General features: G+C 46.0%; 10 protein-coding genes across 22 annotated transcripts; 3 read left to right on the forward strand and 7 right to left on the reverse strand.

The window, feature by feature from the left end:
* Positions 1-1347: 1347 nt before the first annotated feature.
* On the reverse strand, positions 1348-9841 carry cg (zinc finger transcription protein combgap). Of its 11 annotated transcripts, XR_006246065.2 has the most exons (13): positions 8966-9840; positions 7193-7332; positions 7054-7133; positions 6238-6534; positions 5684-5820; positions 5520-5622; positions 5113-5437; positions 4893-5057; positions 4681-4828; positions 4468-4607; positions 3807-4407; positions 2950-3364; positions 2464-2601 (listed from the first exon to the last, which is right to left on the reverse strand). XR_006246065.2 is itself a non-coding variant. In XM_017232402.3 (12 exons), exons 1-12 carry the CDS (start codon positions 9089-9091, stop codon positions 2461-2463), a joined length of 2424 nt encoding a protein of 807 aa, XP_017087891.2. In that variant the 5' UTR covers positions 9092-9841; the 3' UTR covers positions 1348-2460. The 11 variants fall into 11 exon arrangements, 10 of the variants coding, with proteins under 10 accessions (XP_017087891.2, XP_017087889.2, XP_070135169.1 ...); XM_017232402.3 differs by lacking the exon at positions 2950-3364 and having other exon boundaries at positions 1348-2601; positions 4468-4625; positions 5517-5622; positions 8966-9841; XM_017232400.3 differs by lacking the exon at positions 2950-3364 and having other exon boundaries at positions 1348-2601; positions 4468-4625; positions 5517-5622; positions 5684-5844; positions 8966-9841.
* A 75-nt stretch (positions 9842-9916) lies between these two features.
* On the forward strand, positions 9917-10532 carry mRpS16 (mitochondrial ribosomal protein S16). The gene is made up of 2 exons (XM_017232418.3): positions 9917-10148; positions 10212-10532. The coding sequence occupies exons 1-2, from the start codon at positions 10032-10034 to the stop codon at positions 10482-10484; spliced, it is 390 nt and encodes a 129-aa protein (XP_017087907.2). The 5' UTR covers positions 9917-10031; the 3' UTR covers positions 10485-10532.
* On the reverse strand, positions 10512-12790 carry ReepB (Receptor expression enhancing protein B). 2 transcript variants are annotated; one of them, XM_017232416.3, is made up of 4 exons: positions 12527-12790; positions 10979-11211; positions 10820-10919; positions 10512-10763 (listed from the first exon to the last, which is right to left on the reverse strand). In XM_017232416.3, the coding sequence occupies exons 1-4, from the start codon at positions 12675-12677 to the stop codon at positions 10702-10704; spliced, it is 546 nt and encodes a 181-aa protein (XP_017087905.1). In that variant the 5' UTR covers positions 12678-12790; the 3' UTR covers positions 10512-10701. The 2 variants fall into 2 exon arrangements, with proteins under 2 accessions (XP_017087905.1, XP_017087906.1); XM_017232417.3 differs by lacking the exon at positions 12527-12790 and adding an exon at positions 11808-11999.
* Positions 12791-12890: 100 nt separating this feature from the next.
* On the reverse strand, positions 12891-14251 carry LOC108119303 (solute carrier family 25 member 35-like). Its single transcript, XM_017232456.3, has 4 exons — positions 14126-14251; positions 13692-14054; positions 13506-13641; positions 12891-13444 (listed from the first exon to the last, which is right to left on the reverse strand). Exons 2-4 carry the CDS (start codon positions 13937-13939, stop codon positions 12923-12925), a joined length of 906 nt encoding a protein of 301 aa, XP_017087945.2. The 5' UTR covers positions 13940-14054; positions 14126-14251; the 3' UTR covers positions 12891-12922.
* Positions 14252-14348: 97 nt separating this feature from the next.
* On the reverse strand, positions 14349-15458 carry LOC108119302 (solute carrier family 25 member 35-like). Its single transcript, XM_017232454.3, has 3 exons — positions 15179-15458; positions 14992-15127; positions 14349-14876 (listed from the first exon to the last, which is right to left on the reverse strand). The coding sequence occupies exons 1-3, from the start codon at positions 15424-15426 to the stop codon at positions 14349-14351; spliced, it is 912 nt and encodes a 303-aa protein (XP_017087943.2). The 5' UTR covers positions 15427-15458.
* A 71-nt stretch (positions 15459-15529) lies between these two features.
* LOC108119301 (solute carrier family 25 member 35) lies at positions 15530-17078 on the reverse strand. The gene is made up of 3 exons (XM_017232453.3): positions 16623-17078; positions 16427-16562; positions 15530-16273 (listed from the first exon to the last, which is right to left on the reverse strand). Exons 1-3 carry the CDS (start codon positions 16865-16867, stop codon positions 15743-15745), a joined length of 912 nt encoding a protein of 303 aa, XP_017087942.1. The 5' UTR covers positions 16868-17078; the 3' UTR covers positions 15530-15742.
* Positions 17079-17350: 272 nt separating this feature from the next.
* Positions 17351-18945, forward strand: eIF3m (eukaryotic translation initiation factor 3 subunit m). Its single transcript, XM_017232432.3, has 3 exons — positions 17351-17507; positions 17639-17818; positions 17881-18945. Exons 1-3 carry the CDS (start codon positions 17463-17465, stop codon positions 18817-18819), a joined length of 1164 nt encoding a protein of 387 aa, XP_017087921.1. The 5' UTR covers positions 17351-17462; the 3' UTR covers positions 18820-18945.
* On the reverse strand, positions 18402-20413 carry O-fut1 (O-fucosyltransferase 1). The gene is made up of 2 exons (XM_017232431.3): positions 20259-20413; positions 18402-20203 (listed from the first exon to the last, which is right to left on the reverse strand). Exons 1-2 carry the CDS (start codon positions 20374-20376, stop codon positions 19113-19115), a joined length of 1209 nt encoding a protein of 402 aa, XP_017087920.2. The 5' UTR covers positions 20377-20413; the 3' UTR covers positions 18402-19112.
* An 11-nt stretch (positions 20414-20424) lies between these two features.
* Positions 20425-22337, forward strand: CysRS-m (cysteine--tRNA ligase-like protein, mitochondrial). 2 transcript variants are annotated; one of them, XM_017232429.3, is made up of 2 exons: positions 20425-20575; positions 20635-22337. In XM_017232429.3, exons 1-2 carry the CDS (start codon positions 20565-20567, stop codon positions 22301-22303), a joined length of 1680 nt encoding a protein of 559 aa, XP_017087918.2. In that variant the 5' UTR covers positions 20425-20564; the 3' UTR covers positions 22304-22337. The 2 variants fall into 2 exon arrangements, with proteins under 2 accessions (XP_017087918.2, XP_070135171.1); XM_070279070.1 differs by having other exon boundaries at positions 20460-20575; positions 20639-22337.
* LOC108119284 (transmembrane protein 39A) lies at positions 22291-23942 on the reverse strand. The gene is made up of 4 exons (XM_017232430.3): positions 23566-23942; positions 23268-23503; positions 22657-23212; positions 22291-22594 (listed from the first exon to the last, which is right to left on the reverse strand). The coding sequence occupies exons 1-4, from the start codon at positions 23830-23832 to the stop codon at positions 22346-22348; spliced, it is 1308 nt and encodes a 435-aa protein (XP_017087919.2). The 5' UTR covers positions 23833-23942; the 3' UTR covers positions 22291-22345.

Consider the following 23942-nt stretch of genomic DNA (forward strand, 5'->3'; position numbering starts at 1 on the left):
TAGAAGTAAGGCACAAATGCAAAATTAAAGTGGAAAATAAAAGCGGCCACAGTGAAGCCTGCTTAGCAATTCACGACAGCAGAGATGGGAATACCTACATACCTACCCATACATGCATTCTGGGATCTGGAACATGTTGCAATTCAGATCAAATGCCAATTGGGAACTGGGCCGATGGCTGTACCATGGTGGACTGCTGGGTGTAATTAGCGAGAGAGAGAGATGGGGTTCGGGTTCCACAGATCTCATCAGCCAGTAGTAAGATGATGACATCTCACAACGTTTTCCTTGGAATTGAAATTGAATTCTGGGATGGCGTCGGCAACAGAGGCGTTCTCGAAATTTATGCGCAAGTTTTCGGCACAGCCTCAAGTTCAATTAATTTTAATTTAACAATAAACCGAAATGCACAGCACATCAAGGTAACGCGACCATGTCAGCCCTTATTTGGCATCTGGCCGAAAAGTCGAGATATCCGAAAAAAAAGCATTACACAATGCACTTTTAGGGCAGGCTTGGAACAACGACATTCTCTTACGAGTTGGCCAAATCGGCCAACTGAGTCAACAGCGCTCGACAGATGCCCATATGGGCATGGCGGCCCAGTCACGTACATAGCTTGCCGAATATATTATACACTCTTAACTGAAAAATATTAAAAACAATTAAACGCCAGGCTGGTCAATGAATTGTAATGACTACGACCAGTGACGTGCCTAGGCCTATCCGGTACAGAGCTATAACCCAACCTATCTAGTCTCTAGTTCCCATATGAAATACTTCAAAAAAAAAGCTCTAAAAGCAAGGCTAATATCGGTGCTTAGTAAAAACCATTAAACAACATTTTGGTTATATCTTATCTAGCTCGCCTTGCCTTGGCATTCTCCATAATTTGCATAAGATACTTTGTATCTTTTGTACTCGTAGTAAACTCTAAATATTTTCCTAAAGAATGCTAAAGAAATGCAATACAGTTGAGTCACAATCAATATGGCAACATATTTGTGTTTGTTTTTTAATCAGCAAATCTATAAATAAGTTATTCATTCATTTTTTGACAAATGAAAGTCCCAGTAGACCCTTGTTGAGTACACAGCGAGAAAGCAATTAGTTAATCACCTTTTAAACAAGATAGAAGGAAAGTTTACAATCCAAAGGTCCGATCAACCTTAAATATAACCCCCTAACCTCTATACATTATATGCAATATGGTTCTTATCACTCGGCTTGTACATTGCATGATCGTTTAATACGGAAGTTATGATAACACCTACCAAGACCTTGCAAAAAATTCCTTGAAAACTAAAAACTAAAAAAAGTATTTAAAGATACGGAACATTTTAGCAATTATTGCAATTACACGCTTCTGTCGTTTATTATAATTCATATTTTTCCATTTGTATTTCTTTAAGGCTTACATATTAAAATATATGCTTAGTGTAGGTTCAATATTTATTGTTTGTTTTTTTTTTTTTTTTTTTGTTTTTGTTTATTTATCCGATTATAATAATTACCAATTATTTTCTGTCTGGTTTTAACGCATTCCTAAGACTTAATTGTTATTTTTTACAGTGTGATATTCGTCGCCAAGCGTGCATTGTCGGATGATGTCGGTTTTGGGGTATCGTGTCTGGGGTATATCTCTTCTGGTAGCTGCTCCTAATTGTGGTCCAGAAAAAAAAAAGTATCTTGAACTGCCTAGTTTTTGTTTCTTGTTATGTATCTGTTAGCTATGTAGTTACTGTGCCAGGCACCTACTCCACTCCAGGCCCGGACTCGGATCGGACCAGTTCTGATCATGGCTCATGGCTGGCGTTGGCTGCTGCAGACTCCTCTATATGTACAAACAAAATGTGGCATGCCCACGCACCGCCCACCCACGCCCAAGTCCGGACTGGAGCTACTGGTTACGTATATCAAGTGCAACGCTTGCCTAGTGTCTTCTAGAATTATCCGTTTAGGGGGCCTATACATAATTATGTCCCTCATCTAGTCATATATATATATTTATATATATATGTGTATGTGGTTTGTGGTATTAAAAGTCGTGTAATGCGTAAAACCAATTGAACGTAACACTTTAAAACTTGCAACTCATACAGGTTGTTGTTTTAGATGCGACCAACGCATCGCAAAAATTAACAGATAATCGTTTACATCTAAGTCCGTACAGGTGGCACGGACGTATATATAGCATATATATATATATATATGGGTGTATATATATGTATATGGTGTATACATAGTTGTAAGTGTATGCATGTATGTAACGCTAGTTAACTATTATGTGTACAATGCAATTACTTAAACGCTAGCCTAAGCCTAACTAAAACTATTACAATTAAAGGGAAACGTCCCACTCCAAGGATACTTCGGTTCTTCTGATCTGATCTGATCTGCCTGTCTGTGTCCAAGTGCGATGATGTCGGCTGGACGATCACTATATACAATTGGTTTCGCTTAGTCCCCCTGCTGCTGGTCCTCCGGTAAGGCGTTGCGACAGACCTCGTACTTGATGACCTTGCCGTGTATCTGGCCATCGGACAAGATCTGTACTTGAACCGGCTGCTGCTGGCCGTCGCTGGCATCCGCCTGCTGTTCCTGCAATAGTGGGGCAAGTCAAATAAATGTTTGTAACACAGCCTAGCGTGGAACAGTAACTAATTAAACTAAACTAAGTATTAGGCTCAGGCAGCAACAAGCAGGATGTTTTTTGAGGATGAAAGGAAGCGTGTACAAAACATAAACAGGAAACAGGTCAGGACAGGTCAGGACGGGAGGACAGTCACAGGCAGGAGGTTATAATCTCAAGGCATACGACAATAACAACAAATAACAACAATAACAGCAGCAACAAAAGACAACATACATAATCACAATCATCGATTGATTATATAAGAAGGAGACATTTAAAGACAATTAGCGATAATTTGGATATTTCATACACACCTAAACGCTTAAACTGAAGCCTTTTGAATGGATACGGATACGGATACGGATACGATTTATATTCATTGCAGAGTTATGGATTTCTTTCGATTTATATATATTTATATACTTGTTTCTTTTTTTAGTTTGTCTGGTGAGAGAGAAATATATTTACTTCCTGTCGTCAGGAGGCGGACATGGACAGACCCACCAGTACACCCCTATCAGATCAGATCAAATCAGATCCCATTCCACCTGATCAGATCAGATCGAATCGGGACCAGCGATGTGACTTGCGACTTGAAGGCGTGTGCTTGTGCGAATGGATATCGCTCGAGTTGGTTTCTTTTTTGTTTGTTTGATTAGTTTTTTATGGTTTTATCTTTTTTCTTAATTTTTTTTTTTGTTCTTAGTAAGAAGTAGTTGGTACAACAAGCTGCAAAGTATTGGAAAAGGTAATGCGATTATGTTTTAGATTCGATTTCATTGGTTCAGTGACATAAAAATAAATGTATATATAGGTATAGGGGACAGATAGACGAGAAACAGAGAGACGAGTGGGTCGAGAGACATTTAACTTAAGATTAGGCTTAAACCACATCGGCCGATTGGGGATGCCAATAAGAATCGTTTATTGTTGAATCGATAACATTGCTTAGGTGCTTAGAGTTCGTATTTTACATTTAGGTTAGGGTTAGGTCGGCCTAACTTACTCCCAACTAGAATTAGACTTAGACGCTAACTAGGTTGTGTGTTTAATCAAAGCATTTTTTAAGAGCGGAACGGAGCGATCGGGATATATGTATCAGGTTATCTGGGTTATCGGAGAGGCACTGGACTGGGACTGGATCGGAACCAGGATCTGGAGTCTAGCATACCTGTTGCTGCGATATGGCTGGCTTCGTCTCCAAGTGCTGGCGCTGATGCAGCATCAGGTGGTTCTTCTGGAAGAACGCCTTGCCGCACTCACAGACGTGGGTGCGGACGGTACAGCCACCGTTCGGATGCCGGCGATTATGCTGCATGAGTCCGTGCTTGGCGGCGAATCCCTTGCCGCAGCTGGCGCAGAAGTGCGACTTGGGTTTGTTGGCCGGCGCCACAGACACCACATGCTGCTGCTGTTGCTGTTGTTGTTGCTGTTGCACGTGCTGCAGATGCTGCTGTTGGCCGTGGACCGGCATGGTCGGCACTGCGGTGACCACCGCTTGCGGATGGGTCGAGTTGGCGGCCTGCACCAGCGTGGTCTGCGACATCACCTGCCCGGTGGAGGATATGATCTGTACGGGCACTGGGCTCTGGCCCACCAGGTTCGGATTGGCCGTGACCACTGTGCCCGGATTCAGGCTGGCCGTGCTCAAAAAGTGGCCAGGCAGCGCGGCTGTCAGGGCGCACAGATCGGTCATCAGACTCTTATCGCCGGTATGGAGGCGCAAGTGAAGTGCCAACGCTTCCCGGCTGTTAAAGGCGCTGCCGCACTCGCTATAATTAGACCTCAAAGTTAATAGATATCTTTATTAGATTTTTCGACTGGCAACTCACCGGCATACAAACTGCGGCCGAGCCACGCCGTTGGCATCCGTGGTGGAGACCGTCAGGAGCGTGGAATTGGCCGGATTGCTGACCACTGTTATGGTCTGCGGATGCGTCGGCTGGCCAGGATGGTGGTGAGGCTGTTGCAGCTGCTTGAATGAGTAATACTTGAATTAGTCAATGACTGTCCGATGGACGAGAGCGAATGCAAAGACAAAATACCTGTTGATTGGCGATGATGGTGGCACTGCTCGTGTTGGGATTCACGCCGTTGTGCGCCGTCCTCACGTGCTGGTGTAGCTCGGCCTTGGTGAGGAAGCCCTCGCCGCAGCTGACGCAGGGATGAGCCTGCTCGCCAGTGTGTACCCGCCTAATGGCAAGACAGAAATTGGATTAGTACATGTCCCAATGAGAGCATAGTCTTAAGTGATTACCTCATGTGGGAAACTAGCGTTCGCTTTTGTAAAAATTCCTTGCCGCACACTGTGCACGAGTGGGGAATCTTGCCGTGGATGCGTCCGTGATTAACCAGCTGGAACTTGCGTGGAAACGAGGCTCCGCACTCGGCGCAAACGAATGGATTCAAAGAACCATGAAAGCTAAGGGCCAAAAAAGAACTCAGTCCAGGAACGACTTCATAAATCCTCAACCTACCGCGAGTGCATAATCAGGTGGTTCTCCTGGGCAAAGCTCTCACCGCATTCCTCGCACACGTAGGGTCGTTCACCGGCGTGGAACTTGCTGTGCGTAACCAGGTGTCGCTTCAAGGGAAAGGCACGTCCGCACTCCTGACAGACGAATGGTCGCTCGCGGCTATGGACGCGCGAGTGAGTCAGCAGGTGGTGCTTGAGGGTGAAGCTTTTCTTGCACTCCTGGCACTGATACGGTCGCTCCGTCGAATGCAGCAACAGATGTGTATTAAGGCAGTGCTTGTGGGCGAAGCTCTTGCCGCAATGGGTGCAGATATGGGGGCGTTCACCTGGGATTTTCAAAAAAGAACACAATATGGATTAGACCCGTTCGCTGGGGATGACTAATATGGCAGGAACAAGAACAACCACCTGTGTGTACGCGTGCGTGGGTCGTCAAGTGATGCTTGAGCAGAAAGGACTTGCCGCACTCGTCGCAACTGTACGGGCGTTCCTTCTTAATGGTGGCGTCCGTCTATAAAAATAAGAAATATGATTATTTTTTACAATATTTAAGATGTTTTACTGAAACTTACTTCGCTGAAATGCATTGATTCCTGTATTTCGGTCTTGGGGGACAACTCTAATGTGCCTGGCTCCAACTTCAAGTTGGGTGCGTCGCCCTGTGAGTCCTCGTTCTCCTCGAGCCCTTGGATTACTTTCTGTACTTGAACTGAAATACCAGGAAGTATGTCACCTAAGAGAGTTGTTGCACCGCCAACGGAACAGAAACCAAATGGAATTCAAACGAAAAAAGTAAAAGAAAGAAATAAAGAGAAGAAACAAAAGGAATAAAATCAAATATACAATAAAACTCAAAGTGCAAATAAATAATATTAGCCGATGGTTGGGTTAGTCATCAAAACTAAAACAAAGTTAGGCCAACGAAACTATCTAAGACTATAGCTGAAACGCCACGCAACCGGGTCAGTCAGTCAAAGCAACCGGAACCGAGTAAGTGCCAATATTGTTGTATATGCCGGATAGTGTTCAGTGGAATTACTTCGTTTCAGGTTTATCGGTGAGTGCAGGAGGATACAAGGAGGACTGGAGTGGGAGGGAGTAACAAACACAGATTTGAGATGCTTACTTGGTGTCCCGCCGGACGCGGCATGATGATGCGCTCCGTCGGCAGTTGTGATCGTGTGCGTCTGATGGTGGCCAGCGGCGATAGCGCGCTTGATCAGGATCTCGTTGCACTCCTCCTGCGTGAGGTGCAGTGCTCCGATCGAGCTGAAGTGCGACTTGGCCGCCGAGCCGGCCGTCAGCACCGTTTGTCCGGTCTTGGCATCGACGATACTCCCATTGGCCAACTGATGATGGGCTGTGGGATCTCCAGCCGCCGCGGCTGCAGCTGCTGCTGCCGTGGCCTGATCAACCAGAAGATCTATTTGGTGGTTCCAATTTCCAAGTTTTGATGGTTGTTCGGTTGTGATTTTATCGATCAGCCCGCGCCCGCCGCCCGCCAGTGGTGATGGATGAAGGTGTTGTGGTGTTATGGTGGCATGGTGCAGTGATGTGATGCATGGCGGTGCAAGTTATATGATGGATTCGGTGATTTTTGGGTGCAATAGCAGTACGAATAACACACGAACACAGTGAAGGGGTTTATTTTGTTGTAGTTGTTGTTGTTGTTGAGGAGGAGATGGTTGGGATCGCGGGATTTTGTGGTTCGGTTTCGGGTTCGATATCATTATTTTTCAAGGGCGAGCGAGATCGAGCGAGAATTAAATATAAAAAAAAAAAGTAGAAAAACACAAATAAATAAAATTTAAATTAAATAAACAGGAGTAGAAAGAGAAAAACAATCGATTAACAAAAAAACCCAAACTATATGGATAATCACAAAGATAGAAACAGAAACACGCGTGCAACACGAATTCCGGACTCGAATCGAGGCACTTACAGTTTTTGTCGAGGCTCAGGACCTGCTGGTTGGCGTCCTGCTTCTTGACCACCGTCGAGGCTCCTCCAGTGGTGATAACTCTGTTAATAGATGATGTTAGGATACAGATGAAACCTTTCAGAAGATCACAAGATCGCACCTTTGAGTCCCTGGCGGAAATGAAGGATCGTTTACAACGAACATGCGACGGACGACATTTTTATTTCCGGCTGCTGCCAGGGCACCTTTCACATCCTTTTGCACGGCCAGTGATCCATCTGTGGCCAACAAGTAGGGCATCTGGAACGAGATCAATATTACTAAATCAATAAAAATAAAGATTAACTAATTCCTAGTGGGTGCTAGTACAGTCACTCCTGGTTAGTGCAAGCTGCGATTCAAGTTTCGCTCCATAATTCCGTCACGTTCGCTCGTGTTTTGTTTTGTTTTGGTTGGTGCGGTGCGCTCTGATTGATAACCGCGCGCGCTCGTTACACCTGCGCAGCCAGTGGTGCGGCAACAGATGATAAACATTGCAAATAAGGGAGCGAGCGAGAGAGAGAGCCAGAGAGTGGTCGGCAAAATGCGCGCCTTTTTCATACTTCAGTGTGTGCAATTGGACATTCGACTGTATAGAGGGAGGGGGTTGGTATACATATATACATGTATGTGTGATGGGCGCCAAAACGGAACGCAAAAGTAATCAAAACACACGCACGCAAAACGCAACTCACACCAACACCATCACCAGCAAATCATTTGCTGGTGTGTATGCGTGCGTATACATACACACACGCACGCACCTCGCGGCGAATTGGTGGTGCGCACAAGTGCGGCGAATTCGCCGACCTCGTGTCTGTGTAAGTGCGCGCAAAAAAGGGTTGTCGTCGTCGGCCCAAGACTGGCTTCCAAGTTTACATGCAACACACACCAATTGCACAACAAAAATTGTTGCTTTCCATAGGGAAACAAGAAACAAGTGCATAGGCAGCCATTACTATTAATAGCCATAAACTAGGTTAGTTTTATACATATGTACATATATAATCATTAGATTATCGATTAGCGTCGATAGCCTTTGCCAGCTGCCAGACTGCTAAGAAATTCATGACCTTCCAGCTAATTAGGTGGGTGGTGAGGGGGAGGGGGGCTGGTATTCAATATTTATTTACTTATTGCATCGCATATCTCAGGTGCGTGTGTTTATTTCGGCATTTCTCCGCATACAGATGTACACGCATTCCGCTTACAAATACCAAATTATGAATGTTTACGAATGAAATGGAAACGAAAAAAATCCGTATGGATGTATGGTAAAAGAATTCTAACACACTCGCCACTCCATTCGCATATTCGCATGACAACGCAGTTACATAAAGTGTAGCTGTAGCGTATGTATGTATGTACATACATACATTCGTTCTTCTTTTTCCACGTATACCGTACGTGAATGCCTCTCGGGCCGTATACATACACAGTGGGGTCCAAAACCAGCGAGTGTTGGTGAGCGAGCGAGTAAATCGTCTGTATGTATGTATTTACAGTCGCGGCCAAATTTAAAGCAATCTAATGGATATAATTAATACACTTAATTCATAATGAGTGATGACATTTTATTTTTCTCAATGGGAAATAACTTTTATTAATCATTCTCATGATTACTAACATTTGTTTACATTTCTATGTTAGGGCATGCAACACATTGTTTCACTGTCAGGTGCTACTGTCATGACCTCTACTGTAGCGGCCGTGTGTGCGTTCGTGTGTATTCCATGGCGTGTGTATGTGGCACAACACCTTTCGGTGTGGGAAAGCAACAGCAACACACACAGTAACAGGCGGAGGAGGAGGGGTACGGCCCGGAATCTTAGCCAGCAGCTTGCACTTGCAGTCAATAGGTCTAATATGCAGGTTAATTTGAATGCCAACTTACCGACTCCCCGCTGACGGTGTAGTTGATGTTCGGCGATATCTCCAGAACCGATTCGGCGGTGCGGCTGCCGTTGTCAGCGAAGCCCCAGGTATAGCCAAAGGGCGGCGGATTCTGGGCGGCGCACATTTTATTTTAGGAGTGCAGTGCAGTGCAGGAGGGGGGGAAGCAGATAGAAAGAGATAGATAGAGAGAGAGAGAGAGAGGGGGACGGGGCGGACGGATGGGCGGAGGGGAGGCGGAAGAGAAAAAAGCGCAAAATTTCCAAACGCAAATGTAATTGCACTTCTCGCTTTCTTGTGGTATATGTAGGTGTGTATGTATGTATTCTAAAGCACGTACAAAATACTAGCCTCCTCTAGTAGTAGTAAGTGGAATATTGGTAATGGTAATCGTAATTTGCGCCTGTACATGTACGAGGCAGAATGCACAACAATTTTTTGTAGTTTTTCGTTTCGATTCGTGCTCTTTCCGACGATTTTTTCACGCTTTTCTGTTTTCAGTTTTTTCTGCTTCGCCACTGCGATGTTCTAATACACTTTTCTGGGGGGATCGCGCACTGCGGCAACGAGACTTGGCGAGACGAACTATACACCGAAAAGAAAGTCAAGTTTTGCTCTGGCTGCGGGCGCCATTTTTTTCCTTCGCTAGAAAAAATTCACTTTTGTGGCCTGGCGTTGGCGTGCTGCCTTATCCATTGATAACACACACTCGGTTGGGGTGTGTGTGTGCGATGCGTGTGTGACGCGTCTATGTGCAGTTTTGCAATTAAATTTATAAACAAAACACTCTTTTTTCCAATAATTCACAGACACAGACACCACTGAAAATAAGTAAGTGTTCGTGTATCCCGACGAGTATGTCTTCTTCTTGGTCAAAATGGCGACGTGCTAGGGTTACCTCCGCTTCGGGTTCTTTTACGATACCTATCGGAACGGCCCTTAAGTGTTGCATAAGACCTAAAAACAGGGCTGCAAAACGCGGAAACTATACATAACAAAATATTCACATTTTCGGCTTTAATTTTTTGTCGGAAAGGTTTTATTTATTAAAAGCTTGTTAGATAAACATGTCTCTGTCACCAGCCAGTGGCATTGGCCGTTTCTACGCTAAGTCGGCCAAGATCATCCGCTTTGTGCGGCTGGGATGCACTAACCGCCCCTTTTATCACATTGTCGTCATGGAGGTTTGTGTTTTTCTAAAAAATGATTGAAGGAATTTTATAAATAAAAGGTTTTCTTAATTTTAGAGGCGCAAAAACCAACACCAGCCTGTGATTGAGCAGGTTGGCTCCTACGATCCCCTGCCAAATGATCACAATGAGCGCCTGGTGGCCCTAAATACCGAGAGGATTCGTTTTTGGCTAGGAAAAGGTGCCCATCTGTCCACACCGGCTGCAGAGCTGCTGGGTATCGCCGGTCTGCTACCAATTCACCCGCGCACCTACATGACCGCCTGGCGGAACCGAAGAACAGCCGCCGAGTCGGAGGCTAATGAAGAAAAGGCGGAAACAACCGCCTGATTATAGATTTTGTTAATAAAAGGTTCGTTTCTGTTTTACTTTCAACAAGCAGATTCTTGATTCCCACTGGTGGTGCATTTATCAACAACAAGATGAATACATAGTTAAAATTTATAAAACGTAATCGATACGAGGTGAGGAGATGATCAAGCCCTTGTCCAAATCCAAATGCATAGGGAAGCGAGCAGCGGGACGGCGATGGCGCATCCAAACGATTCTAGTCGCGCTTGAGCACGCCGGCGGCCTTGTTTATGCCATCGTTAAGGATCCTGTCGACCGCTGGAAATGGAATACAAATTTTAAAACTAATTCATTGTAAGGATGGAACAACTTACATTCGTGGTGCTTCAGGAAATAGGGACGCACAAGTTTAGCGTAGATGATGGTGGAACCGTTCTGCTCAGTGGGCAGCATGCACCAGATGAGGAAAGCACACTGGAAGGATAATTAAAGAGTTGTAATACATTTAAGGCATCATTAATAGATATACCAACCTTCAGCAGCCAGTAAAAGGGAATTATTGCCGTTAGGAGGCCGGAGAAGTACTCAATGATTGTGAAGATGCCAAAAGTGACCCAGTAGATCAACCATTTTGTGTCGTCCTGCTTTGTGCTAGACTCGATGGCATGGATGGAGATGTAGGCTGGGTAGAGCACTCCGATAATGTTGCACAGCAGATGTGCGCCAGAACCAAAGACTAGATATAGGGCGCATAAACCGACCGCACCTGAAATTATTAGTAAGCATTGATTGATCTTATTAGTTGGAACTATTAATTGATAGAAATACCATATCGCAAGACAGGGTTCTCTACGAATAACCGGACCACTTGGGCTTCTATACCCTCGGATGCCATGGCTGCAGACTTACTACTTTTTGCCCTAGGGGCAGACTTTCCTATTGGCTACAGCTAGTTCTTAGCCAGGAGCGGTTCTAATGGGCACGGGTTTCAGCGAGAAGTTCGGCGCAATTGGAATTTAAGCTATCTATTTAAGGATGCCAAGGATATGCGACCACCGAGGTGGTACCTGTACCCTGTTGGTTGGGCCCCCTCCTAGGATCCCGGGGATTCTTGAACCGCCCCATGCCGTTTGGCTATTTATAAACCCTTAGCTGTTGTCAGTTGATGTCTCGACCTGCTTCTGATCCCGGCCAGTTTTGAATTGCACGTTCGGATGAACAGACCAGACGAATCTACGACCAATTAGCGGGGGGTTTTTTGCACTATGAATCAATGATGTCATGCCATGTTGTGGCTAATAATTTGGCAAATAAAACAAAAAGAATGGGGGGAGGAACAATGTCCACCGCCGCCTCACTCACCTATGCCCAGGTAAACCAAGGGAACCCTGACGTTGCGCCGCGCCGTTTGTCGTTGTCTGATTAGCATAATATACTCCCAGAGCCACATCTGGAACTCTAGAGAGTTGTTTTGTGGATGGAAGCACTATAGTTCACACATACAGGCGTACTACCTGTCTGCCGCGATTTTCTCCACGTGTAACAAGCGCCACGTCTGTAAGTCTCGGTCTCGGTCAACTTTTGACCTTTTCAAGTTCGATTTATGGAGATCAATGGAAGGAATGTGAAAAAGCGATTGCTCACCGTGTGAGTGAAAAAAAATGTACTTTTCAGTAACGTAAACAAAGAAAAGCACAAAACATGAAACTTTTGTGGATAACAAACGCACACCAACAAAGAGACGTGCGTACTGCATACGTAGCGTACATGCACACATCACATGCTCACTTTCTTAGTTTGGTGTGAGTGAGGGCCAAGTAATCGAATAGTAATGCATTTAATTGCGATTAAATACTTAAGATGTGTGATTAAGCACCAAATTGGTCAGGTGGCGGGGACTTCAACCCCCTAGGCATGGGATGGATCATGCATAGCTATATATAACAGGTTGCTATTTATAAATGTGAAAAATTCCACTGCATCGCGGGTTACGCAGCCTTTTGCGGTTGGGCATCGTTTAGGGGAGTTTCGGGTGGCCAGGACGTGATGACGTAGACCGGATCCAGGACACTATAACTCACCGAGAAACACATTAACCCTATCGACGCCGGTGCGTTCCTCCACTTTCTCAAATGCCGATGTCCATGGCTTGCTAGTGTCGCGCAGCGACTGGCCGAGATTGTTTTTGTAGCTGTTGAACCACTGTTGCACCAGAGAGACTTGAGTGGCCATTATAAACAGGAAATTTTTAATCAAATGAACTAAATTTTAGCTAAAACAAGGCAAAGGTGGGTGGACAATTCCAGATTTTGACGACTGCGCGCGAGTGTGACAGCAATTCGAAATGGAAGAAATGCCAGAGGAGCGGTCACACTGGCGTTTTAGCGGTTCTTTTATCTTATTTCAAATTCTCATGAGGATGCCCCAAAAAATACCACCCTCCAATAACGCGTTATAAACAGCATTTTTTATTTTTATTATTTCTGAGAGATTTTAGTTCTTACGGCGATCAATTGATCAAAAAAGAAAAGCATAAGAGTCGAGTGTGGAGCACTTCGCGCATATATGGGTCCAAAGCCCTTATAAAATCCATATATTCCCTCAGTTTTCATGACCTTAAAGACGCAGTCGAACCATCCCTTGTACAGAATCCCCTTTCCCTGGGCATCCAAACCCTGATTGTACAGCCGTATAGTGATCAAATCCAGTGGAGTGACGACGCATGACAATAATGAGCCGGCTGATAGTCCCGAGAGGAATGACACAGCCAGAGGATTGAAACCCATGTTCCTCAGAGGTGACTTGACCCAACCAAAGGTGGCCATCTGGACTGACGAGGCGACTGAAGCCCTCACCAGATTCGCCGAAGATCCTCGCCAGAGTCCGGCAATTCCGCCGACTTTACAAATATTCCTTATAGCGTCGAACATCGAGGTGTGTTGGTGCTGATAACCAACAGTGATCTTTCCAGCAGATTGGGCCTGAAGCTGGGCCTTCATCTGAAATGGGAGAGTGGTTATCAGAGCTGGCGATATCTTGTGACCGATTACGCAAGCGTACCAAAAAGAATGGATTGGCCAAAAGAGCGCCCACAGAGCCTCCCGTAGCGCCCCAGAACATGCCTCGTACAAAGGATACCTCCTCTTTGTTTTTGCTCACCCAACCATTGTCCAAAGCAACCTTGAAGATACCCAATCTTTACACAAACAATAATTAAAAAGAGAAACTGTGAACTTGAGAACACACCTGCAGGAGTTTATCACAAACTGGAAACACAATGCGGGAGCTATACCCTTTTGAAGGCCCGCGACTCCATCGTTCCTGACCACTGCTACGAAGGCCTGGAATACATTCTTGTAGGGCTTGGCGTGGGTTCCTCTGGCGGCCAACTCTCCTTGCAGTTGCATCCGGGTCTTGACAACCTCAATGGGGTTGGTAAAAATCCCCGCCATCATGGCAGCCACGCCGCCCAAAACGAAATCTGAGGTCGGCATTGCGCTCCAACGCAGGGGAAAATTTTGGTGTCCAGCCTATCTAGTTTGCTGTTTTGTAATGACTGGAGCCGACACATTTCAGCTGATAAGCGATATATGTGCATATATATGTAATCTGAGAAAAGGTTGAGTTTATGTCAATCTAGCTATGCACTATCTATAAGAGCTGGTTAGAGTGTAACTTACCAAAAACATAATTAATTTAATTTTGAATTAAATTTTTCACCTGACCACTGACGTCAGAGGTCCCAGAGGAGGGTCACACTTTTCGAACATTAATGTGAATTTTAAAAACTGTTACTGTTTAAAAATTGTTATATTTAATAGATGCCTATACGTTTAGGAGATTCCTAATAGAAAGGAAAATGAAAACATTCAACAAATATTTTATTTTTATTTTTATAATTTCCTAATGAAGATTATACTTTTCTCTTAGCGAAATGAGTTCGTCGAAGAAGGATAGAACCAGAGTCGAGTAGGGAGCACTTCGTAAATATATAGGCCAGAAACCCTTGTAAAAGCCGTGCAATCCCTCCGAGCGAAGGATCTTAAGGACACAGTCCAGCCATCCCCTGTAGTAAAGGCCCCTGCCTTGAGCGTCCAATCCCTGATTATATAGTCTGGTTGTGATCACATCCAGCGGAGTGATGGCAATGGAAACAAACGATCCAGCCGTCAGCCCAGAGCAAAAGGACAGTAAGGTGGGATGACTAACTAGACCACTGTCCTTGAGCATTGATTTGGCCTGTCCGAAGGTGGCGATTTGAACAGCGGATGCTACCGTTGCCCTGCCCACATTGGCCATAGATCCGCGCCAGAGTCCGAAAACGCCGCTCCTCCGGTATATCTGTCTTATCGCATCGCTCATCGAGGTGTGCGGATGCTGATAACCAACGGCGATCTGCTTGGCGGCCTGTGCCTGGAGTTGGGTCTTGATCTTGAAAGGCAGAGTGTCAAGTTATCAGTGAGGAACAGCTCGCTTATCTAATCTTTGCGAGACATTGTCGAACGTCTAGCAAGTACGGAAGTTGATTATGTAAATCTATGCTTACCATAAAGAAAGGACTGGCGGCATAGGACCCCACAACGCCGCCCAAGGCGCCCCAGAAAAGTCCCCGAGAAAACGAGATCTCCTTTTTGCTATTGTGCACCCAGCCTTGCTCCAAAGCATGCGTATAAATGCTCAGTCTAGTGGGAAGAGATATTTTATAGATACTCTGGTCAAAAGTCATAACTCACCTGAAAGAGTTTATAACAAATTGGAAGCATAAAGCTGGTGCCAGACCCTTCTGCAAGCCCATGATTCCATCATTTTTGGCCACTGTAACAAAGGCCTGGAATACACTTCGATAAGGCTGAGCATGTGATCCTTTGGCGGCCAGTTCTCCCTGCAGTTGAATGCGAGTCTTGATCACTTCCACCGGATTGGTGAAAAGACCAGCACCCATGGCAGCCACACCGCCCAAAACGAAATCCGAGGTGGCCATTCCGATCTTACGTAGTGCGTCCGTACTCCCTCGCAATCTAGCGATCACTAAACCACTACCACTTCTCCGATAAGAAGCATGTTTGTGTTCAAACAAATAAGCGTTTAAGGTGTAAAAAACGTAACAATTTAACAGGTTTATTTCGCAAAATATTGCACAATTACTGACTACAGGATTTGAGCTTGAGTTAGCATCCGAAGGCACAATTAGCGTCTATAATAAAATAAGGAAACTGGATCTAGGAATTCTGACTACTAATAGCTAACAAAGGAGTACGTCAAACGATTTTGTACTTAAATTATAGGCTACCAAATTTTCAAGACTGAGGCGCAAACTTGTTGCGGAGCAGGATCAACTCGTCAAAGAAGAGCAGCACCAAGGTCGAGTGGGGCGCAATACGCAGATAGTTGGGCCAGAAACCCTTGTACAGACCGTACATGCCCTCTGTTCGCAAAATTTTTAGTGCACAATCCGTCCAACCACGGTACAGCAAGCCCCGACCCTGTGCGTCTACTCCCTGATTGTACAGCCTAGTGGCTATCACGTCTGGAGGCGTCATGGCCACTGCCATGACCGAACCAGCTATTAAACCAGCGCAGAAGGAGTTACAGGTGGGTTGGACAACTAAGTCCTTTTGCACCAGAAACGCCTTGACCTTCCCAAACGTGGCTATTTGAGCTCCCGATCCGAGGGCAGCCCGTGGCAGTGCTGCCATCGATCCTCGCCATAGGCCACTGATTCCGTTCTTGCCATAGATCTGCCGCAACGCATCGCTCATCGACGAGTGTGTGTGCTGGTGGCCCACAGCGATTTGCTTGGCAGCCTGTGCCTGCAACTGAGTTTTGATCTGAAGAGAGAACAGCATAAAGAACATGAATACTAAGGAAATTTCCAGAGACATGATGTTATCATTGGCAAGGCTTTCGAAATGTGATGAGCACGCAACTGTCGTTTATGTAACAGTTTCAGGCAGCCAGTCTATATGAGCTGGATTTCGTACCAGGAAAAATGGGCTGGAGAAGTAGCTTCCAACAACGCCTCCAATGGCGCCCCATAAGAGGCCCAAGCTGTAGGACACCTCTCCGGTCTTGGTGTGTATCCAACGCCGTTCATTGGCCTCCGAATAAATGCTAAGTCTGTGGATAATAACATTGTTATGATTGTGATGTATGTATGTTGTGAAACTTAATAGTTACCGGCAGGAATTTATGATGAACTGGAAGCACAAGGCGGGAGCCAATCCCTTTTGAAGGGCCATCCATCCTTCGTTTTTACCGACGGTCACCAGACCATTGAAAAGTCCCCTGTAGGGTTCCACATAAGTGCCTCTTGCCGCCAGTTCACCCTGCAGCTGGATACGAGTCTTGACCACCTCTATGGGATTTGTGAAAAAGGTGGCTCCCACCGAGGCCAACCCTCCTATCACAAATTCAGAGGCCATGGCGCAGGTCCGATGTAATCACGGGATCGGTTACTGACTAGATACTGTTTCTTGAGATGCCTGGACCGGCACTCTTTAGCCTTTCGATTTGGCGCTCACGGGTATTTCATAATTTTCCTTCACGATTACAAGGAAGAGCGGCAGCAGCCGCTTCTCTGGCCAAATACAATAAAAAGATAACTATATTATAAAAGAACAATTTATTAGTAGGACCATCATGAAAATTGGGATTTAAAAAAACGGCTATATTCTAGCTGAAAAGCAGCCAGATGGCTTGTACTGCTGTTGAAATACGACTTGCCATCCTTGCTGTTATTTGGCTTTTTACGAGCTATATTTTTAAAAGGATAGTATGCAATTACGATTCATAAAAACAATTAAATAATATTTACAATGTTATTTTGGTTTCTTGCATATATTTAATAAATATTGCTTTAGATTTTATAAATTAATTTAAACATTTTTTTAGCTAGAAAACCGCCAAGTTGGCATCCCCGCACTCTTTCCTTTTGAGCTGTCATAGCGGCGAAGACGTGTGTGCGTGTTATTTTCAACAGCATTTAACTAAATAAGCGGAATAACATTAAACAAAACTATGACTTCGCATCCGGTTTTCATAGACCTGTCCCTGGACGAGCAGGTAAAGTGAAATGAGGACTATAACTATGAAATTGGGAGGGCCATGCGAAATTGAGGTTATGTTTTTCCGTGGAGTGCAAAACAAACTACGAATGCGTTCGAAAACTAATATATTTCATATTTTTCCGACAGGTGCAAGAGCTGAGAAAGTATTTCAAGAAGTTGGGAGCCGAAATCTCATCTGAGAAGTCCAATAAAGGCGTCGAGGATGACCTGCACAAAATTATTGGCGTCTGCGATGTCTGCTTCAAAGACGGTGAACCCTCGCAGATTGATGGCATCCTCAACAGCATTGTGTCCATTATGATCACGGTGAGTAATCATGCGATTACAACTGTAATTAGCTAATTTATCTAACTATTTATATATTTTAGATTCCTCTGGACCGCGGAGAGAACATTGTTTTGGCCTACTGCGAGAAGATGACCAAGGCTCCCAACCAACCCCTGGCTAAGGTCTGCCTCCAGTCGCTGTGGCGTCTGTTCAACAACTTGGACACTGCCTCACCTTTGCGCTACCACGTCTACTACCATCTGGTGCAGGTGGCCAAGCAGTGCGACCAGGTTCTGGAGGTCTTTACTGGCGTTGATCAGCTCAAGTCTCAGTTTGCCAACTGCCCGCCCTCCTCGGAACAGATGCAGAAATTGTACCGCCTTCTCCACGACGTCACCAAGGACACCAATTTGGAGCTATCCTCCAAAGTAATGATTGAGCTCCTGGGAACCTATACCGCCGACAATGCCTGTGTTGCTCGCGAGGACGCCATGAAGTGCATTGTTACTGCTCTCGCTGATCCCAATACATTCCTGCTGGATCCCCTGCTGTCGCTGAAACCGGTGCGGTTCCTCGAGGGCGACCTCATCCACGACCTGTTGTCCATTTTTGTTTCGGACAAGCTTCCGTCATACGTCCAGTTCTACGAGGATCACAAGGAGTTCGTGAATTCGCAGGGTCTGAACCACGAGCAGAACATGAAGAAAATGCGCCTGCTGACGTTCATGCAGTTGGCGGAGAGCAGTCCCGAGATGACTTTCGAAACCTTGACAAAGGAGCTCCAAATCACCGAGGACGAGGTTGAGCCCTTCGTTATCGAGGTTCTGAAAACGAAGCTGGTGCGTGCCCGTCTGGACCAAGCCAACCGCAAGGTACACATTTCATCGACCATGCACCGTACCTTCGGTGCGCCACAGTGGGAACAGCTGCGCGATCTGCTGCAGGCCTGGAAGGAAAACCTGAGCTCGGTCCGGGAAGGCCTTACAAACGTTTCGGCGGCGCAACTGGACCTCGCCCGCAACCAGAAGTTGGTACATTAGGCACATAACCCATCCAAAACGACACTGAACAAACGCAATCTTCTGGCCAAGGAATTATAATCTAAAGTATATTGCAGGAGTGCGTGGATAACTTGAATAAATTTCTAAGTATACCCGAATATGAAACGGTTTCTCGCTAAATGCAAGGTTCGAAGGCTTCATTAACATTCGATTAAGAAGACTCACGGGCACAATAAAAAGAATTAGGAATGTTTGCAGGTTAAGTTCTAAAATAAGAATTCAAGAGCCAGTATGAGTATTTAGGATTATCCTCCAAGGTATCCTTCAAGCTGTTACAATTCCTCGTGCACTTTTGGATGATGTCGGTCCTTTTCGTTGGGAAACCCCCAGAAGTATGTTGGGAAACCATGCGTATCTCTTTCTCGTTTAACGAACGCGGAGTAGGACGATATGCAGTTGCCGATAAAGTGGTTCGATTGCCCTAAAATAGCCAGATCCAGATATGGGTCATCCTCCGGCAGCTTGTGAACACTGATGCCCATACGACTGAGCGCTGAGGTGAGCTCCCCAATCATGTGGTTTGAATCGGAGGCCACGAAGACCGATTTTATCTCATTGTTCGGTTGGGTTTGTCTCACGTTCTTAATGACTCGCTTCAGCTGGCGGACTATGGCCTCCTTGGAGGGCATGCAAAGCTCCGGGTAGAGAGATCCCCGCTCGTTTCTGTAGCCCAAGCACTGGGGTGAGGCAAAGAGGTGTTGGCTGTCCTTTACATGTTCACATGCCCGCACCCAATCGATTCCATTGCGAAGGTGAATGCCCAAAAAGGCTCCTCGGGGCAACTGCTCCTTGATAAAATCGTTTGCCGCATCCCTGTAGCGGCTGTTCCACTGTAAATACTTTTGCAGGGGACAGTTCTCCAATTGAACAGGGAAACTGGCTGGAGCTCCTGTAAAAGCTAGGACGGGCCAGGTCTCGGCTGGATATTTGGCCTGCCACTTGGCCGCCACGGCACTATGATGGACATCAAAGTGCAGCGGTCCGTAGAACTCGGATTTCACAAAGTCGATGTGGAATGTGTCCCAAAAAGGACCGAAAGGATTACCATCCTTAGCATGGCAATTCGGCTTTTCCGGATCGTTCTTCTCCTCCTGCAGGCTCTTTCGTTCCATATAACAGAAGGATACGCGCTCCGATTCTGGCCAAACGTCGTCAGCCAAGTGCCACATAAAATCCGCCATTGTCAGTACGCGGTGGTATTCCAGAAGCGGATTCACCTCAAAGTAGGTGTTAAAGGGTACTTGGCGTGAGCGTAGCTCACCCTGGCGGTACTCAACCCATGGGGGCAGGATCAGAGTGCGATTTAGGGCCTTAGCAAAAGCCAATGAGCCAAGGAAGTGGTCGGCTTGGTTACCAAAGCGTCCTGTTAAGGGAAAAGGACTTATATTTCTGTAGGAAAGTTTTAAGCCAAGATTTACCCATGCAGGGACAGTAGGTGATGTATCCATTCGGATCGCGTCCAGAATTGCCGAGTGCAAAGCGTATTGAAATGGAAATTAGAAAAATAAAACAGAGCTTTAATTTAAGCCACTGCATTCTGCCGGCTTCGTTTGCTAACAACAAGGTGGCAACCTCGGCATTAGGGGGTACAGTGCTTGCACCCTAAACAAAAAATAAAGCTTAAATCTGGCAACCTTTGTTTACTTAATCAGATGTTGGGAAAATTTAAAAATAAGGACGTCAGTTCCTCCTTGCCTATTTTAAATTTGCAAAATTAATTGACTATGTTTAGTCTGTGAGTATGCCCCTTATCGAATACGCATATGATAACTATAATGATAATTTTTGCCCTAGCAAGGAGGTGGTGAGGGCCTTTGGAGGTGGTCGCCGGGGCCGCCTCACGATTTGCAGACGAAATTTGGCCGATGATGGACATAATCGGGAAAGTTTGTTTAACTGGCGTAAGCCCGTGGGCCACTCCGTTGGAATCAGCATATACAACCCAGGGATGCGCCGTAAAGTACCGCTGGTACTTCGAAATCCCCGCATGGCAACCTGGTATACGTGCGGGCCAACCGTGTACGATTCAACCCACCTGGGTCACGCGAGCACCTATGTAAAAGTAGATATCCTGCAACGCATTCTGCGAGACTACTTCAAAATCAATTTAGTGACCGCTATGAACATCACCGACGTGGACGATAAGATCATAATGCGAGCCAGTTTAGATGGCCAAGACTGGCTTCAGATGGCACGAGACTACGAAGCAGAGTTCCGGAGGGATATGCTACGCCTCAATGTGAAGCCTCCCGATGTACGCAGTCACGTGACAACCTCGATGCCGGCCATCATTCAGTTCATTCAGGAGCTGATTGACGATAACTATGCCTACATAACAAGCAGCAATTCGGTTTACTTTGACGTGTCCAAGAGCAAGGAGTACGGAAAGCTGGCGAAAGTAACCATTGAGGAGGAAACGTCTAGTAACGAAAAGCGAAACAGTGCGGATTTTGCCCTGTGGAAGGCACGAAAAACCCAAAAGGAGTCAAGTTGGCAGGCGCCGTGGGGCGGCGAGGGACGACCTGGCTGGCACATTGAGTGCAGTGCTATTGCCGGCCTCTTTTTTGGACGAACCGTGGACTTTCATGCGGGTGGGCTAGATCTGAAGTTTCCCCATCACGAAAACGAGGAAGCGCAGTGTTGCGCGCGGTTTAAAACGGATCAATGGGTGAACTACTGGCTGCATACAGGCCAGCTGCACATAGCCGGAGATCAGCGCAAGATGTCGAAGTCCCTGCAAAACACCATATCTGTGACAGAGCTTTTAAAGAAGTACACGGCCGACGAGTTCCGGATGGCCTGTCTCCTGTGCAATTATCGGAACGCCATGCATTACAGTGACGACCTAATGCAGACTGCCCGCCAAACACTGCAAAAGTTCAAAAATTTTCATGCGGATCTCAGCGCCTACGTTCAGTTCCTCAAACCAGTCCATTTGCTGGATGAGGGTGCCCTGCGGGCTCAATTGTCGCATACCATGACGGAGTTTGACGACTGTATGCGTGACGACTTCAACACTTCCCGTGCCGTTAGCGTGATGTTGGACCAGATGAGCAGCATTAGTCGATGCATCAATGATCAAAAGGTGGATGCCCAAGAAGAGCCCGCATACTGCATGGATCTTCTTATGGCAGCCGGGAACTTTATCAACAGAGCTATGCTTACTTTTGGTGTAACGGATCTGGCACCAAAAGAGACTCTGGAAGAACAAGTTCCATCCACGACACATAGGATAGATCCGTCTATCTTGGTGGATGATGTGTTATCTGTGCGTGGTCGAATGCGACAGGAAGCATTCTCCGGCGAAAAGAAAAACTCTCAGCTGCTGGCTGCTTGCGACGAGCTAAGGACACTCCTGCAACAGCACGGTATACAGGTGCGGGACCATAAACAGGGCAGTTCCTGGGTCTTTGCCGTCTCTTGTCCGACGGATGATGAGAAAAGCAAATCTTCTGTTGAATAAAAGTCATGGTTTCTTATCGTTTTTGTTACATAAACGCGTCTTTCATTCTTTCAGTCGAAATGGTTGATCGGCAGCAACCGCATACTCCGCCTTGTACAAATCTTTGGTGATCAGATAGTCGCGCACCAACTTGAAGAATGCGCCCATGCTGGTAAAGGCTACGAAGCTAATGGACAACACAAAATGCCATTCGACGCTCTCGGCACTAAGCGATCCAATTTCAACCAGCAAGACAGCCGCCTGAAGAATAGCCAGCGTGGAGTAGATAGTAGTGGGATTGTGGAAAAGTTTCTGAAATTCAATAAACCTAAAATGAGCCTTTTTCAAGGGAGTATAGAACATCCTTTGCTTACATAAAACCTCGCATGGCTGGTGTTTCCCGGCGTGGCCACAGTGACCACTCCATGACTACGATATAGCCCTCCGTTGTGCTTAACCACAGTGCCGTGGCCATAGGATGAATACTTTGACCAAGTTGATGCATTGGCCGCTGCGATCAGCTGCACTGGCACTGTTCCTATGCGTTGCCAGCACCCTAGATGTAAGGTGGCTCTGTGCAGTGTGTCAGAGTACTTGGCTGGATACAGAAACACCGCACACAAACTGAACGCCCCTAGACAAACCCCTAAACAGTGTTGGGCCGCCCTAATCACATTGTACTGGACGTTCACGGCCAGGCAACAGGGAACCAGGCCGCTGTAGTAGGCATTGAGCATAGAGGTGAAGATAAGCTGTTTGAATCTTCGATTGAAGTCATGTCGTAGTGTTTCCACCTCGTCTCTTATATGCACCGCATTGGTGGTGCAACTGTGAACGGGCATGTCATTGATATAAACGCCTGGTAGCTCGAATCTGGTGCGCAAGAAGGGCTCCAGCTGGAAGCCAAAGATCAACAAGTAGATAATCACCCTGCAAGGAGAACAAAACTTAAATATGGGTTTAAAATTGCGATAATGAAGCTTACGGATACGAAAGGAAAAGTAGCAATATGTAGGAGTGTTGTTGATAAAGTTTCATCGCACAGAAACCTAATCCAATCTGCACGAGCCCCCCAAATCCGTATTTGACTCCCAAACGAATCCAATTTTGGGTATTTTCGTCAAATTTCCTTATTTTTATCAACAGCAAGCAGTATATCAGTCTTCGGGTGTTAAGAATAAACAATAAATAGCGCAGATACGGATCAATTAGATCTATGTTCTGAAAGAATTGGAATATTTTATTAATCCTGGAATCATCAAATCTTCTTGGAGTCTCCCTACCACCATGTGCCTTGTATGAGCCTGTGGAAGCCACCAATTGGTTCTGTAGATATTTATGAACTGTACTATTGCTGAACCCATCGTAAAGGCGCACATGATCAGCTCACTGAGCCACTCGGAGGTGGTGGCGTGGTCCGGGAATGGAATATGTTTGGGCATCGCTGTTGCCGGCGGTTGGGATTGTCCCGGTTTCTGGGACAACATTTGGGGAAAGGTGTCCGGCGTTTCGCTTGAACTGCTGCCGTCACTGCGCTCGTCATACGTCATTTTGGGCCGTTTAATAGCTTCTATAGGGAGCTACATCTAAAATATTAAAATCACCGACTATTTGTGCGGGTGGAGGATATCAACAAATACTCCAGCAACAGTAGTGCTGG

This window comes from Drosophila bipectinata, chromosome 2R, assembly GCF_030179905.1.
Source record: "Drosophila bipectinata strain 14024-0381.07 chromosome 2R, DbipHiC1v2, whole genome shotgun sequence".
NCBI lineage: Eukaryota > Metazoa > Arthropoda > Insecta > Diptera > Drosophilidae > Drosophila > Drosophila bipectinata.

Coding starts and splice junctions, on each gene's coding strand:
- mRpS16 (XM_017232418.3), top strand. CDS start 10,032: ATGTCTCTGTCACCAGCCAGTGGCATTGGCCGTTTCTACGCTAAGTCG. Junction 10,149..10,211: donor ATCACATTGTCGTCATGGAG/GTTTGTGTTTTT, acceptor TCTTAATTTTAG/AGGCGCAAAAACCAACACCA.
- ReepB (XM_017232416.3), bottom strand. CDS start 12,677: ATGGCCACTCAAGTCTCTCTGGTGCAACAGTGGTTCAACAGCTACAAA. Junction 11,212..12,526: donor TAGGGTTAATGTGTTTCTCG/GTGAGTTATAGT, acceptor TAATAATTTCAG/GTGCGGTCGGTTTATGCGCC. Junction 10,764..10,819: donor TTTCCTGAAGCACCACGAAT/GTAAGTTGTTCC, acceptor TTCCATTTCCAG/CGGTCGACAGGATCCTTAAC.
- LOC108119301 (XM_017232453.3), bottom strand. CDS start 16,867: ATGGCCTCTGAATTTGTGATAGGAGGGTTGGCCTCGGTGGGAGCCACC. Junction 16,563..16,622: donor TTCATCATAAATTCCTGCCG/GTAACTATTAAG, acceptor TATTATCCACAG/ACTTAGCATTTATTCGGAGG. Junction 16,274..16,426: donor TCTCCAGCCCATTTTTCCTG/GTACGAAATCCA, acceptor TTCTCTCTTCAG/ATCAAAACTCAGTTGCAGGC.
- LOC108119303 (XM_017232456.3), bottom strand. CDS start 13,939: ATGCCGACCTCAGATTTCGTTTTGGGCGGCGTGGCTGCCATGATGGCG. Junction 13,642..13,691: donor TTTGTGATAAACTCCTGCAG/GTGTGTTCTCAA, acceptor GTTTGTGTAAAG/ATTGGGTATCTTCAAGGTTG. Junction 13,445..13,505: donor TGGCCAATCCATTCTTTTTG/GTACGCTTGCGT, acceptor CTCCCATTTCAG/ATGAAGGCCCAGCTTCAGGC.
- LOC108119284 (XM_017232430.3), bottom strand. CDS start 23,832: ATGACGTATGACGAGCGCAGTGACGGCAGCAGTTCAAGCGAAACGCCG. Junction 23,504..23,565: donor CTCATACAAGGCACATGGTG/GTAGGGAGACTC, acceptor CAATTCTTTCAG/AACATAGATCTAATTGATCC. Junction 23,213..23,267: donor CTACTTTTCCTTTCGTATCC/GTAAGCTTCATT, acceptor TTCTCCTTGCAG/GGTGATTATCTACTTGTTGA.
- cg (XM_070279068.1), bottom strand. CDS start 9,091: ATGTGCGCCGCCCAGAATCCGCCGCCCTTTGGCTATACCTGGGGCTTC. Junction 5,438..5,516: donor CGCACGCGTACACACAGGTG/GTTGTTCTTGTT, acceptor TGAAAATCCCAG/GTGAACGCCCCCATATCTGC. Junction 5,058..5,112: donor CACCTGATTATGCACTCGCG/GTAGGTTGAGGA, acceptor TTTGGCCCTTAG/CTTTCATGGTTCTTTGAATC.
- eIF3m (XM_017232432.3), top strand. CDS start 17,463: ATGACTTCGCATCCGGTTTTCATAGACCTGTCCCTGGACGAGCAG. Junction 17,508..17,638: donor ACCTGTCCCTGGACGAGCAG/GTAAAGTGAAAT, acceptor TTTTTCCGACAG/GTGCAAGAGCTGAGAAAGTA. Junction 17,819..17,880: donor TTGTGTCCATTATGATCACG/GTGAGTAATCAT, acceptor TATATATTTTAG/ATTCCTCTGGACCGCGGAGA.
- O-fut1 (XM_017232431.3), bottom strand. CDS start 20,376: ATGCAGTGGCTTAAATTAAAGCTCTGTTTTATTTTTCTAATTTCCATT. Junction 20,204..20,258: donor CACCTACTGTCCCTGCATGG/GTAAATCTTGGC, acceptor TTCCCTTAACAG/GACGCTTTGGTAACCAAGCC.
- LOC108119302 (XM_017232454.3), bottom strand. CDS start 15,426: ATGGCCACCTCGGATTTCGTTTTGGGCGGTGTGGCTGCCATGGGTGCT. Junction 15,128..15,178: donor TTTGTTATAAACTCTTTCAG/GTGAGTTATGAC, acceptor TCTTCCCACTAG/ACTGAGCATTTATACGCATG. Junction 14,877..14,991: donor CCGCCAGTCCTTTCTTTATG/GTAAGCATAGAT, acceptor CTGCCTTTCAAG/ATCAAGACCCAACTCCAGGC.